The sequence below is a fragment of the Eptatretus burgeri genome, chromosome 13, assembly GCF_056783735.1.
Source record: "Eptatretus burgeri isolate ZD-2024b chromosome 13, Ebu_testis_v1, whole genome shotgun sequence".
NCBI classification, from domain to species: Eukaryota; Metazoa; Chordata; class Myxini; order Myxiniformes; family Myxinidae; genus Eptatretus; species Eptatretus burgeri.
Window position 1 is genome coordinate 21709914 of NC_140973.1, and position 14114 is coordinate 21724027.

The 14114-nt window shown below is 42.0% G+C and overlaps 1 protein-coding gene across 4 annotated transcripts in view; it reads left to right on the top strand.

Moving 5' to 3' along the window:
* LOC147014040 (pseudouridylate synthase 7 homolog) overlaps positions 1-14114 on the top strand; it is a 62940-nt gene that overhangs the window by 758 nt on the left and 48068 nt on the right. For 2 of the 4 annotated variants that reach the window (XM_085851612.1, XM_085851613.1), the window contains exons 2-11: positions 946-1055; positions 3232-3793; positions 4789-4882; positions 5030-5140; positions 5352-5435; positions 5857-5998; positions 6828-6936; positions 11941-12018; positions 12121-12249; positions 12592-12717. In XM_085851612.1, the coding sequence (XP_085707738.1) occupies positions 983-1055; positions 3232-3793; positions 4789-4882; positions 5030-5140; positions 5352-5435; positions 5857-5998; positions 6828-6936; positions 11941-12018; positions 12121-12249; positions 12592-12717 (1508 nt within the window). In that variant the 5' untranslated portion in view covers positions 946-982. Of the gene's footprint in view, positions 1-117; positions 141-945; positions 1056-3231; positions 3794-4788; positions 4883-5029; positions 5141-5351; positions 5436-5856; positions 5999-6827; positions 6937-11940; positions 12019-12120; positions 12250-12591; positions 12718-14114 lie in introns of those variants that run through there. The other 2 variants (XM_085851614.1, XM_085851616.1) reach the window with 2 other exon arrangements.

Here is a 14114-nt window from a genome sequence, read left to right on the forward strand (position 1 = left end):
CTCACCCCCGGGTTATGACCTGTGTGCTCAGATGGGAACACCAAACGGGCAATCCAGTGTGTTCTCTGTACAGTAGGACATCATGCCCTGCAATGATCACTGCAACCTGTCTCAATGATCACACGGCATTTACTTACCAGGTACTCGATCACAGGTACTCGAGGGGTGGCGTTTACTTACAAGGTACTCCAGGGGCGCCGTTTACTTTCCAGGTACTCCAGGGGCGCCGTTTACTTTCCAGGTACTCCAGGGGCGGCATTTACTGACCAGGTACTCCAGGGGCGGCATTTACTGACCAGGTACTCCAGGGGCGGCGTTTACTGACCAGGTACTCCAGGGGCGGCATTTACTGACCAGGTACTCCAGGGGCGGCATTTACTGACCAGGTACTCCAGGGGCGGCGTTTACTGACCAGGTACTCCAGGGGCGGCGTTTACTGACCAGGTACTCCAGGGGCGGCGTTTACTGACCAGGTACTCCAGGGGCGGCATTTACTGACCAGTCTCCCATTAGGTAAAGCTGAACACAAATGCAAATTCCCTTTATTCTCACACGATTGTTGTGTGTCTGATTGTCCGTTCCCTTTTGTCTTTATTTTGAGAATGGAACAATGTGGGGCTGCCAAACTTTGCAGACATGATGGGTGCTCGATGAGGGGTGTCATTGGTGTCCGAGGTAGTGTCAGCCAGAGGGAATGGGGAGGTTCTCTGTACTGGGGTTCGCTATTCACGTCAACTCTATGGGCCGCTGTCTTACCAAACATGGCTTTCATCATGGAGTATTTATCGTAAAAAAATGTTTTATATATATTAGCTTTTTATCGATTTTTCATTTTAGGGGGGTTCATTTCCATTTGGAATGGAAGTGGTACGGGGGGCGGGGGGGGGGTCTCTTTCTCTTGGGCCTAACCTTATGCATGTCCTTATTCCTTGGTATCGATTGTAGGTAGGTATTGCATGTAGGTATCGATTGCATCGCTGAGATGTCGACCCTGTTAGAAGACGAACCCTCAGCAAAACGTGCTCGGCTGTCAGAAACCAATGAGGATGGATCAGGTGAGCATGCTACATCAAATTATATTGTATGTTATCATGCATATAGCAATAAACTATGTTTGTTATTGTTATTCGCATGTTCGATGTTTAGTTTTGACCTTCTGTGCTTTTATTTGAATTCTCAAGCAGAATTCATCAGTTTCTTTATACGAGGGTGAGTCGAAAACTTTCTGCAATGATTTATTAGAAACTGTGTTGTGTTGACTACGTTGCTTATTGTACTTGCTGCTACAAGCACGAACTGTCTGCGCCATTGTGAAGCAGTTTCAACCTTGAGCAGTCGGAAGTTGTCTCGTCGTAAGGAAGTTAACATGACCGCTCTGCTGTCCGCTTGCACCAGAGAAGAGCAGCGTGCAGTGATACTATTTTTGTGAGCTGAAGGTGTATGAGGGGCAGAAATCCATCACAGACTTTCAGCACAAATTGGGAACAGTGTTTTAACACAGTGAAGTGTGTATGATTGGATTACCATGTTCAAAAACGGTCGCGCAAGTGTCACTGATGATGAACGATCTGGACCCCCATCCACGTCCACAACAGAAGAAAACGTTGAACGAGTCCACGCCATGATTCTGGATAACCGACGGTCAACTGTTGACGAAGTGGCACAACATCTGAACATCAGTCATGGTTCTGCACATGAAATCATCAATAACAAACTTAGCTTTTATAAAGTTTCTGCAAGATGGGTTCCAAAACAACTCGCAGAAGAGCACAAGCGCAACCGTGTGACAATGTGCCAACGCCTTTTTGAACCGCTTTCATCATGAAGGGAATGCTTTTTTGAGACTTATTGTCACTGGAGATGAGACGTGGACCCACCATTTAGAGCCAGAGAGCAACCGTCAGAGTATGGAGTGGAAACATACGCCATCACCAGTCAAAAATAAGTTCAAAAGTCGATCATCGGCCGGAAAGGTGACGTTCACACTTTTCTGGGACTCATAAGGCCCAAGTATGGAACACTATCAAGAGGGGGGCACAGCGGTAAAAAGTGTCCGTTATTGTGAAATTTTCAAGGACCAGTTGAAACCGGCTATTCGATGGAAATGCCGAGGGCTACTGTCAAAAGGTGTTGAATTGCTGCATGGCACTACCTGTCCACACGCTGCCACCCATACTATGGAAACCTTCCAGCAATTGAACTTTGAGGTGTTGGAGCATCCAGTGCAGTCCTGACCTGTCCTCTTCAGACTTTCACCTGTTTGGTCCACTCAAAGACGCTTTAAGAGGCCGCTACTTTGCCAGTGACCAACAAGTGAAAGAAGCAGTGCACGTGTGGCTCGTCACTCAGCCAAAACCTTTGGTTTTTTTTTTTTTTTCTGAGGACATACAGAAGCTTGTGAACCGATGGACTAAGTGTGTTGAAAAGGAGGGAGACCATGTGGAAACATGATGCTCTTGTGCATGCTCAATTGTAGTTATATTATTTAAACAAAAATATATTGCAGATACCTTTTGACTCGCCCTCGTTTTGTATAATGCGCCGTGGATATGCTTTAAAATGCATTAAATCAAATCGTGGACGGTTTGTGACGCGATTGCACTCAAGATCCTCCCGGTGTATCTTCATCATAACAAAAACTAATCAAGGACTCAAACCTGGTTTCGATCCATGAGTGCATTCGATGGAGTCTGGACAGATTTTGACTTGTTGAAGTCTGCATGTTTTGATACGTGTGTGCGTGACTGAGAGTTTGTAATCTCATCATCTGCTGACTCAATTTGGCTCGGCGTCATGTTGCCTCATTTGCCATATCGCTCCCTCTCAACCTTCGCTTTGAGCCCCAACAGATCGTACCTTTCAGGTGACGTTTCTTAAATTCCATATTTTGACTCTCTTCCGCTTCTTTTCCCGATGGAAACGCCTCGTGGTTTGTCCAATCTGTTTTTTCTGTCCGGTGTTTCAAGGTGGTGGTTGATAAACAGTTCCCAGACCACCCCATGATCTTTTCTACTCTCACAATCTCTGTTCATCTCTACATCCTTTGTCTCTCCTTTTTGTTCCCCCCCATTATTGCACTGTCTGTACTGTATCAAAGCCTTCCATCCTTTGATATTTAGCTCTTGCTTTCTTGAGCCTTGACCTTGTCTGTACTTTCTACTCGTACTCGTTTGCTTGGGTGTATCAACTCCAGAGTGTGTGTGAGATTTATGTATTTTTATTCTTTTGCAGACTCGACAGAATGGAGGGAGAGAAAGGAGGATGAAAAGGAACAAAGTTTTGGTGGGAATTTGGCAGGAGATGTACTGGGATTGAAGGCCGAGAAGGGAGCTGGAGAAGGCTGCTGCCCAGGTTCCTGGGATACCAAGATAAATGCAGAGTCACCATTCAAAGAGAATGATGACTGCGAGCGCGGGCATGCGTTTGGGACAGAAGGTGTGAGCGGTAAAGTTGAAGTGTCTGAAAAAGTTGAGGAAAGAGTTTTGAAGGAACATAAAGTGAAGGAGATAATTCAAAAGGAGAAGAAGGAAGAGGAAATAATAGATGAGGAGAGCATAAGGGAGGATTTGAAGGAAGGAATTCAGGATGAGATACTCCACGGGGAAGTAGACAATGAAGAACAACAGGAAGGAGATGAAGTTGGAATAGCTGATGAGCAGAGTGGAGTTCAGAGCGGTCAACAGTCAGAGGACAGATTTGCAGAAGCCATGCGGCATGGTTTGATGGAGCCAGATGTGGAAATCACAGAATACGTTGGCACTGAGGCAGGATTCTCTGGGATTCTTAAGGAAAGGTAAAATCCTTTTTCATACCTCTATTCATTAAATAATAGGCACATGGGCGTGGTAAAAAGCTTGAGGGAGGGTAGTGTCAGTCCTGTGTGTAGCGTGGTATGTGAAGTGTCGATAATTCTTTGTTTTTTGCTGAGCATTTTGAGTTGACTCTGTTTGGGTTATTGAGCATTGTACAGTCGACATCATAAATATTTAACTCATCAATGTTTACTGTATCTCGTCCAGTTATTTCTGGAAGTACATTTCGAGTACAAAAAGAAAAATTGACAAGTTCCTTCTCTCACAACCGGTAGTTTTGGGACTTTGTTGGGATCAAGATGATTCACATCGGATTTATGCTACTGTTCCAACTTTCCATAATTCTATGGAAATTATTTTGAAACAATTTTGAATCAGCATTGCTATATGCCATAGCAAATGTACTGTGAAAGCTAGAAACACTCGCTCTCCCTTCGGAAGCATTGGCAAGTCATCCCCCCCCCTCAACCCCTGCTGCAAGAGGGAGGGGGGGTTAATTTGTTTCCATGACATGAGCCTGGTTACAACCAACACGTATGCAAATTTTTGTGCAGATCAGATGTACGTGCATGATTTTCAGATGTACATACATACATGCAAACAGAGAATTGCCTTGTTAGACCCCTACCAGTTTCACCGGTGGGGACTATAAGTTTGCTCTCCGTCTGTCTGTCTGTCCATCCAACCTATGGTTTTTTAAAACTTTTTCTCATACCCTTTAACATATTCAACTGAAACTTGGGACATTGCTTTGTTATGATAAGTTACATAACAAGTTCGAGTTTCAGGACGTTTTGTCAATTTTTCACAGAGTTATTCCCTTTTTGGACTTTAAAAATATCACATCGGTAGGGGACATCTATCGGAAAGCAATTCTCGTTCTTGTTTAATATCGTAGAATTGCATAATTTTCGAGTAATAAAAGTAATCAATGTCTGGTCCTCAAACATGATATGAACTTTTTCCTTTCCCCAAGGTATTCGGATTTTATGGTGAACGAGATCGACCAGGAGGGCAACGTTGTGCATCTCACTGACACTGCGATCCCTCTGTCGTCCAAAGATCCTGAAGTGAGTGGTACAAGTATAACTAGAAGGCAAGCAGGATATCGTCATTCTCACTCTGTTGTTGTTGCGGCATTATGTGACGTGGACAAAATAATTTTGGAATTCAAAGTTGCACTGCCTTATATGTCATGAGCGTCTGTTTGTTGGCAGGTGATGGCGAATGAAGAAATTGACACAAATGACTTGCTGAATGAGGAAGAGAGACAAAGCCTCTCGAGCTTTCTGATGCACAAAGGCATGGAAAAAGAAGTGGTTCTTAAGGTTTATACTCGCACACAAAAAACGACGTGACTAAACTCTCTGTTTGAGATAGCAGATTGCCTTCAAAAGAGAGATCTTGCAGATGGCGAGACATCGTTGAAGGATTTCAAAACGGGATGGAACTTTGGGTTAGTTTGGGTGTTGGAGTACCAAGTAATTTAGAGGGTGAGTTGAAATAGAAAGGATTACACTTTTCAAAAAATGTTGACAGATGCATGCGAATCGTCATGGGAAAGAACATGAAGACCTTTCAGGTGTGAGCCCTGCTCTGAAGCAACCAGTGGACTTTAAAGAGGTTAGCATACCTCTCTCAACATTTATTTTTCTTTTCAAGTTCAGAGCTCATGGAAGAGCAAGGTGATGAGGGGCATGAACTGACAGTGATGCAACAGTTGGACACAATAAGCAAGGGAATTAACCAACAGGAAAAGATGAGGCAGGGGGGAGGGATTCATAGTTTGTTACAGGGTGGGGGGGTGGGGGGGGTGGTGAGAGGTTGCTTGCATAGTTTGTAACTTTAATTTGGAAAAAGTCATCACATTGAGATATTATAATCCCATGTAGCCCTGCTTACATTCTTGGATCACCTCGAATGTGATGCAGTGTTTCAACTGTTATTGAACCATGTGAATTGTTTGTATTACCTTTTCTTCTAAGCTTCTTCCACTGTCCCTCACTTTTCTCACCATATTAACACCCATCGCTTGCATTCCAAGGCCCCAGAAGACAAAGCTGTGCGGGCGGCCAAACACCTTGCTGTGCACCGTGAGTTTGAAAGGCTGGACACCCGCACGGAGCAGAGAAATGGACGGAGGGTGATCTTGGCTTTTATCCGTCAGCGAGGGAGAGACGCTTCAAGTGAGCCGGTTAAGTTAGTCCCGTTTTTGTATTGAGGCTCATTACTAAGAACTGATTTTGTGAACATTTTACAAAGTTGATTTTATTTTTTTCCCCTCCAATTGTGTTTTTAGAAGTTATTTTACTTCATTTAACACCCCCCCCTCCCCCATCACCCCTTGCAATGCAATAATGTTTCTCACTTCCCACTTTCTGTGCTTATTGTTGGAGGCTTTGGCCCTGATCGATTGCGATGCAATTTCAATGCAATCTTTATTTTATTTTTTTTGGAATACAACTTTTTATAGAGCAGAAGATTTGTTTTTAGAACAGATTACAATTTTGATGGCAGGATAGCTGAAAATGTGCGCATTCGCCTTTGAGCTGTCTAGCCTGGGTTCACATGTCGAGCCAGCTTTAAACTGGTTTCACATGCAAAGCGAGACATCGACGTGTGCGCAATCTCTCAGATGGACGATAAACTATCGGACCCTTCAACCAGCACTGATCATTGGTGGATGTTAAACATCCCGTGGTGTCTTTCACGAGTATGTCAGTTATCGCCGGCAGCCTGAATAACTTACAAATTCCTGCAACGTTTGAATGTCAGGCCTGGTCAGCTGATTCCTGGCAGACCTGCAGCAAAATCATTCCCCAGAAGCAACCCCCAAAGTTGGGAATAATTGTGGCCGTTAAAGAAGAGGAGATTGTTGTGTTTCAATGCAGTACCCAATGCGACCATGAAAGTGAAAGGTCATTGCAATCAATTGTAAAATGAGGAGAAAAGAAACACTTTCTATTTACATTTTGCACCATATTCTGACTTTTGCCAAAATCTGTTTGCCGGCAGGGTGTGCAATGCGCTGGGAAAAAGGACGCCCCAAGTATTGCCGTTTTGCTGTGTATAAAGAGAACATCGACACCAATGGTGTGGTTTCTCTGTTTGCCAAGTTACTCCGGTATGTACAACTAAACTACCCCATGTGAGGGCAGGAATTGGTGGCATGCCATTTGTGTCACCAAATGCGCCATGTGTTTTCCTTGTGCGTCATCACAGCGACTCGCCATTGTGGGTCGCAACCGCAAATGTCATCACTGCCACATACTGTCGCCGTGGCGTGCCACTTGTCACACCCTATTGGCCCGAATACAAGACGTTATTTTTTTCTTCAAAAATGTAGCTCGTCCTATTTTTGAATCGTAAGGAAATTTTCATCATCTCCGCTGCTTGCTGGGAACCGTGCTGTCCTTCAATGGGGGAAAATATGTAAGTTGTCGGTCTTTCTATTGTATGATCGAGCTATTGGAGCCTGGAGTGCTCTCACAAGAAACCATAGACCGCACAGAGACAGCATTTTATGGGAAGACGAAGAGGCATGCTGAATGGATTTCCGAAGATGGAAGTCAAGTAACTAGCATTGATGACATTATTTTTGCAGAGAAGAGGATGTGGTTGGAAGAGTACTTTGAAAAAATTCAAAACAGTTACTGATAAAGAAGCAAATTGGTTGACTGAGGATTATACAGAAAATATAGAAGAATTAAGTTTGTGATACAACCAAGTCGAGTATATTTTACCATAAACTAACAAAAGTACCCGTCGCTTCGCTGACGGATTTAATGGAAAGACAACATGTTGTACTTCACAAACATACTGCTCGATTCATTCTATAATTTGCCTGAGGACATCTTCCATCTGCTTGGAAGTAAGCTAACATCACCTCCATCAGCCATCCTTGCTGTGTTATATATGCCGTGAGCAAAAATCGCTTCCGCTTCGCTGTGAAGCTCAGTGTCAGATGCTTTGGTTTGAACCTCCGCTTAAAATGAGTGAAATGAAACATTTTGAAAATTTCGAATTATTCTCACTCAAATTTCAACGTAACCATGCTGTACAGGTAGTGGACAAAAATGGAAACACCAATGTGAAGTCGCTTAAAAGTGCGTTGGGCCACCACGTGCAGCCAGTACGACCTGTATGCGCCGTGGCATAGAGTCCACCAGCGTCTGTAATTCTGCAGGAGCGATGCGGCACCATTCTTCCATGAGAAAGGCAATCAACTCACACCTGTTTGATGGAGGTGGAAAACACTGTCTCAGGCGTCGTTACAGAATATCTCATAAATGCTTGATTGGGTTCACATCTGGTGACTGAGAAGGCCAAGACATGTGGATAACATCAGTGTCATGCTCATCAAACCATTGGGTGACCACACGTGCTCTGTGGATGGGGGCATTGGGGAGTCTCCTCTTGCTGCCATGCTCGCCATAATTATAGGCAACCAGGCCTGTGCAGCATATTTATACATGACCCAAAGCATGCTGGGATATTATTTCCTTAATTAACACATGGACCACACCTGTGTGGAAGCCGTTGTTTGGTGTCTCTCATTTATCCAAATGTTTCCATTTTTTTGTACACTACCTGTATATTATCAAGTTGTTTAAACTTTATTTTTATAAGAAAAGATGACTTGTAATACCAGATACCACCGGGGGTGCTAAACAATACACATCTACAGAGAGAGAATTTTGGTCTTTCCCCCTTTCCCACAGCCTGAACCCTCTCCCAGATATGCTACCCAGACAAACCATACTTGGGGTACCCTTATGCAACATGCAAATTTTGTTTAGTACTATTTTAGCTTTTGAAGTACTCGTTAATATCAACAGATAAACACACAAACAAGCAGTCATAGACTGGTACTTACAAAATCGTCAACTTGACCTCTGACCTTGTCTAATAAAAGCTGTCTCTTGAGAAGGTAGCGACGCAAACCAGAAGTTTCTACGATGATTCTGTACCAAACCATCAAAAATCGAATGTTTGACCTCACTGTGACCTTGACCTTTGACCGATTTTGACCAAAATCTAATCAGCACTAGCCATCACCATCCTGAATCACGTGGTGTAATTTGACATTGGTAGCTTTTTCCGTTATCGTGCCTACACACACACAAACACACAAACACACACAAACACACACAAACACACACAAACACACACAAACACACACAAACACACACAAACACACACAAACACACACAAACACACACAAACACACACAAACACACACAAACACACACAAACACACACAAACACACACAAACACACACAAACACACACAAACACACACAAACACACACAAACACACACACAAACACACAAACACACAAACACACAAACAAACACACAAACAAACACACAAACAAACACACAAACAAACACACAAACAAACACACAAACAAACACACAAACAAACACACAAACAAACACACAAACAAACACACAAACAAACACACAAACAAACACACAAACAAACACACAAACAAACACACAAACAAACACACAAACAAACACACAAACAAACACACAAACAAACACACAAACAAACACACAAGCAAACACACGCACAAACAAACACGCACACAAACAAACACACACACAAACAAACACACACACAAACAAACACACACACAAACAAACACACACACAAACAAACACACACACAAACAAACACACACACAAACAAACACACACACAAACAAACACACACACAAACAAACACACACACAAACAAACACACAAACAAACACACACACAAACAAACACACACACAAACAAACACACAAACACACAAACACACAAACACACAAACACACAAACAAACACACAAACAAGCACACAAACAAACACACAAACAAGCACACAAACAAACACACAAACAAACACACAAACAAACACACAAACAAACACACAAACAAACACACAAACAAGCACACAAACAAGCACCCAAGCAAGCACACAAACAAGCACACAAACAAACACACAAACACACAAACACACAAACACACAAACACACAAACAAACACACAAACAAGCACACAAACAAACACACAAACAAGCACACAAACAAACACACAAACAAACACACAAACAAACACACAAACAAACACACAAACAAACACACAAACAAACACACAAACAAGCACACAAACAAGCACACAAACAAGCACACAAACAAGCACACAAACAAACACACAAACACACAAACAAACACACAAACAGATGACAGAAGTCATCAATATACTTACGAAATCTAACAATTATCTTCTAATTCTCGTTTTTTTCTTTTCTTTCATCTCTTTCTCTCTTTCATTTTCTATCTCTGTAAGGAGAAGTGCATTCTTGCAGAAATTTTTCTGTAAGGCCCACTTGGCTGCACCTGGATGGGTTTGAAGGTGGTGGAGTAGCGGCTGAAACCCGAATCGTATCTAGGTTCTTCCTGATGACTCCATCTTTGCTCTTTACTTGTTCAGGTTCCTTCTTGGTCTTCCATTTGATTATATATTACATTTTTTGTTGTTGTTGATTACTTGACATCCATCAAAGTTTTCTGTTCATATTTATTTTTATCCTTTCATTTGCAAGTTTCAAAATGTAATCGTTTGTTTTATGGATTTTTAATTTGGTGTTCTTCAACAAGATCTATTTGATAAGTTTCATTCACATTAATTATGTTTCCTGTTTAAATATCAGGTATGTGATTTTATTTTTTTTTAATCCATTCCTTGGTTTGTTTTTATCTTGTTTCTATTATCCAGGACATTTGTACAGAGATATTACTTTAAATGATTTTTGTCTCTGTTACCTGCCCCGTCATTGGCATTTCCCAATTGTCATCTGAGCGTGTCTGGTTGAGGTAATGCTGAAAACAAGGTTCTGGGAAAACAACCAATGCAATCAAAAACAGGAAGTGAGCGAAGCGAATTGATTGAATGAAGTGAAAATGAGCGAGAGTGATTTCTTCACCAATATTACCCAAAAGGGTAATTGTTAATTATATAGTGTTATTGATAATTTTGTAAATTATTAATTATTAGGATAATAAACAAATTGTGAAAATGGACTGTGTCTGAAAAGATAGAATTGTTTACTTTTTTGATAACTTTTTAATTAACCCTTTAGAAACTAAAAAAAACTGTCTTAAAAACAGGATTTGATCGAGATTTTGACAAGTGGCTTAGAAAGTGGTTTAAATTCATTTTATGGTCCAGAAAACTGTTTTTGTTAATTTCTGTGAATTTGTCTCAGAAATCTGTTGGTTTCTGAGAATTTTGCCTTAGAAATTGGCAAATATTGGAAAAGTCTCAGAAGTGCTTTGGCTCAGAACCCCCATGAGCACCCAACTCACAATATAAATCAATAAAATTCATGTACCTATCTGTTCATTACAGGTACTCATTCAGTGAAGTGCACTGCTGACCACGAAGGACTGCTGTAATACAAAAAAAAGAAGCTTTTCACCGAGATCCTAGCTAGCTCCGCAACGTCCATCTATTCACCTACATCCGTTTATTTATTTGAGCAGATCCCTTAATAATTGTCCGGTGCTGAAAGAGTCAGTTAAATCGGAGGCGTTAAAGGAACAAGGAAAATATGCAAAGCACAGAACATTAATTGTGAAATTAAAAATAGGTTACCTTGATTACAGCTTAATGGTAACACATGACCAGGTATTTGGTATTTTCATATGAGGAAGTTGATTTATTACATACGCAAAGGGTTTAGAAAAGGGAGGGAGGAGGGGTGGGGCTGAAATTTGGAAATTTTGATCGAGAAAAGAAAATTATGGACGGGATTATTGGAGTAGGGAGAGAATCCCTCTGCTTCAAAACAAGTGTTATCGAAGATTGTGATGGTGTTTAACTTGAGATTTTTAGTTGTGAGGGCAAGCCTGATCGAAGTTTTCATGATGTCATTAACAATGGGACAAGTGTCACTTTGATCATTCTCGTCGCTCGCCGATAGGTGGTGTTAGATCCTTGGAAACACAATGCTATCTTTTGTAACTGAATGGGCTCAGCAAATGCTTTCATTTGGTGCAACTGTTCATCTGATTTGTCAGACATGTTTCTGGCGAGTTAATCTGGCACGTGTCCATCTTGTATCTCCTCTTTAGGATGCGACACGCAGCGTTCTCATATGTCGGAACAAAAGACAAGCGTGCAGTCACAGTGCAGCACATGGCAGTTTGCAGGTAAGATGATTTGCATGGCAAACTGATGTTCATGGGATGTGATTCACCTCGCATTTTGTCTTTCCTAGCGGTATTCCTATCCGTCCGTCCATGTGACGACAGGGTGACTGCGGAGCGAATGGTAGCACTGAACCGTGCCCTGCCGAATGCACGAGTGGGAAATTTCCAATATGTGCCACGTCCATTGCGTCTGGGTGACCTTCAAGGGAATCACTTCACCATTGTGCTCAGGTTTGTCTCAGCCTATAAACTGACGTAGGATTGGTTACTTCACAAATAACATCACAGTACAGAGTACTGCTGTTACTGTTATCATGACCACCTTTATAAGATGACGATAAAAATTATAATATAAATTTTGACTCCCATTCCTTCTTCACCCCGCAAAATTTTGCAAGCCTCCAATACCACTCGGCTAGCTTACGGGCATCAACCCAGCAGGCTGGACAAAACTCAGGGTCCCTGTCTTTCCACTCTCCTCAAAAGTGAGGCTCGGACTATATAGGACCCATGGTCGCTGACACCACTCCCCGTAACAATATTCTCTTTGTGTCTCTTCGTTCTTCTGCACAGGAACATCAGTGGATCGAAGGAGCAGGTGGACAAAGCCATGTGTTCTCTGCGTGATGTTGGCTTCATTAATTATTATGGCATGCAGCGCTTTGGGACGACAGCCATTCCAACTTACATGATTGGCAGGTGAATTTTGTAATCCATCAATATTGTTCTCATTGTTATCTGATGATAACTTTTGCTTATCTATATGGAGGATTGAAATTGAAGAGGGAGCATTGGAGTAGAGTTATATGTTCCTGAATTCTTGATAAACCTCAAGCGTTGTTCAAAGTTGATGACTTTTTTTTTTTCAAGAAAACAATTAAACACAGAGGGTTGATGAAACTTTACCCGTTTCTTATAGCATTCCTCTGCGATGCATAAACACTTGTTCCATCGAGGTAGTTTCGCTTTGATCTTTATTGAAATGTTCGGGAGAAGTACACAGCTATTTCAGGACACGTGCTTTTATGTCTTCCTCATTCATAAATTTGTTGTCATCCAGATGTCCTTTTAATTGTCCATTTCAAAATCACAAGGAGATGAGTGTGGACTGTGTGGGGTTCGTTTTAGAACTTTATAATTAATCTCCACTAGAGTACTAGTGACAAAATTTGTCAGCTTTGAGCGAGCATTATCGTACATTAAAATCACAATTTGACTTTGCTGCACGAAACAATGGACCCAGCCACAGTCAGAACACAAACACACACAAACACACACACACACTTTTGTGTGCAGCCTGTGGCTGCTGGTTGCAGCATTAGTTGGGGACGTGGCTATGCCGCTGATGCATTGCCCCTATTACCAGTACAATGGTGCTCATTTTGTCAACCTCGGAAGATGATAGGCTGAGTCAACCCCGGTGTTAATTCAATGGCCAGCGGGGCTCAAACTCTGGATCCTAGGATCCCAAGCCAGCTTCCCTCACCGCTAAGTCAATGCCAGGAATAGTCAAGAGTATTGCTTATCTCCAGACTATGGTTCGGTCTGTTGTCTCATGCAGCGATGTCACATTGTGATTTTAATATAGGATAATGCTCGCTAAAACCTAACAAATGTGATCACTACTCCTGGTTGATTTCCTGGTCATGGTTGCTTCTCTTGGTCCTCCGAGTGATCCACTTTCAAAAAGCGAAGTAATCATTCCGGATTAGTCTGCGCTGCCATCAATTTTGTGCTCCCTATTTGTGTGGATTGTTCTTCATACTATGTTTCAACTCCCGTGTATTTTTTCTTGCCTATTACCCCACACGCATTGTGCAAAGTGTGGTTGAGCAATCAGTTCACTATGTCTGTCTGTCTCTGTCTGTCTGTCTACAGACGTCAGTCTTTGATCGAGGAACTACTTAATTTCAATGTAATTTCATATTTTGAACAATATAGGTGGAGCACGAATCGAAACACGAACCTGAAGTTCAGCAGTATTTTGGTTCTGAATTTGACCGATTGTATGGGATCTCAACCTGACCGTGCATGCTCACAGAGGAGTAAGGTAATTGTTTTACTGTCTCCCTGTCTGGCAGTCAAACAAAATTGAA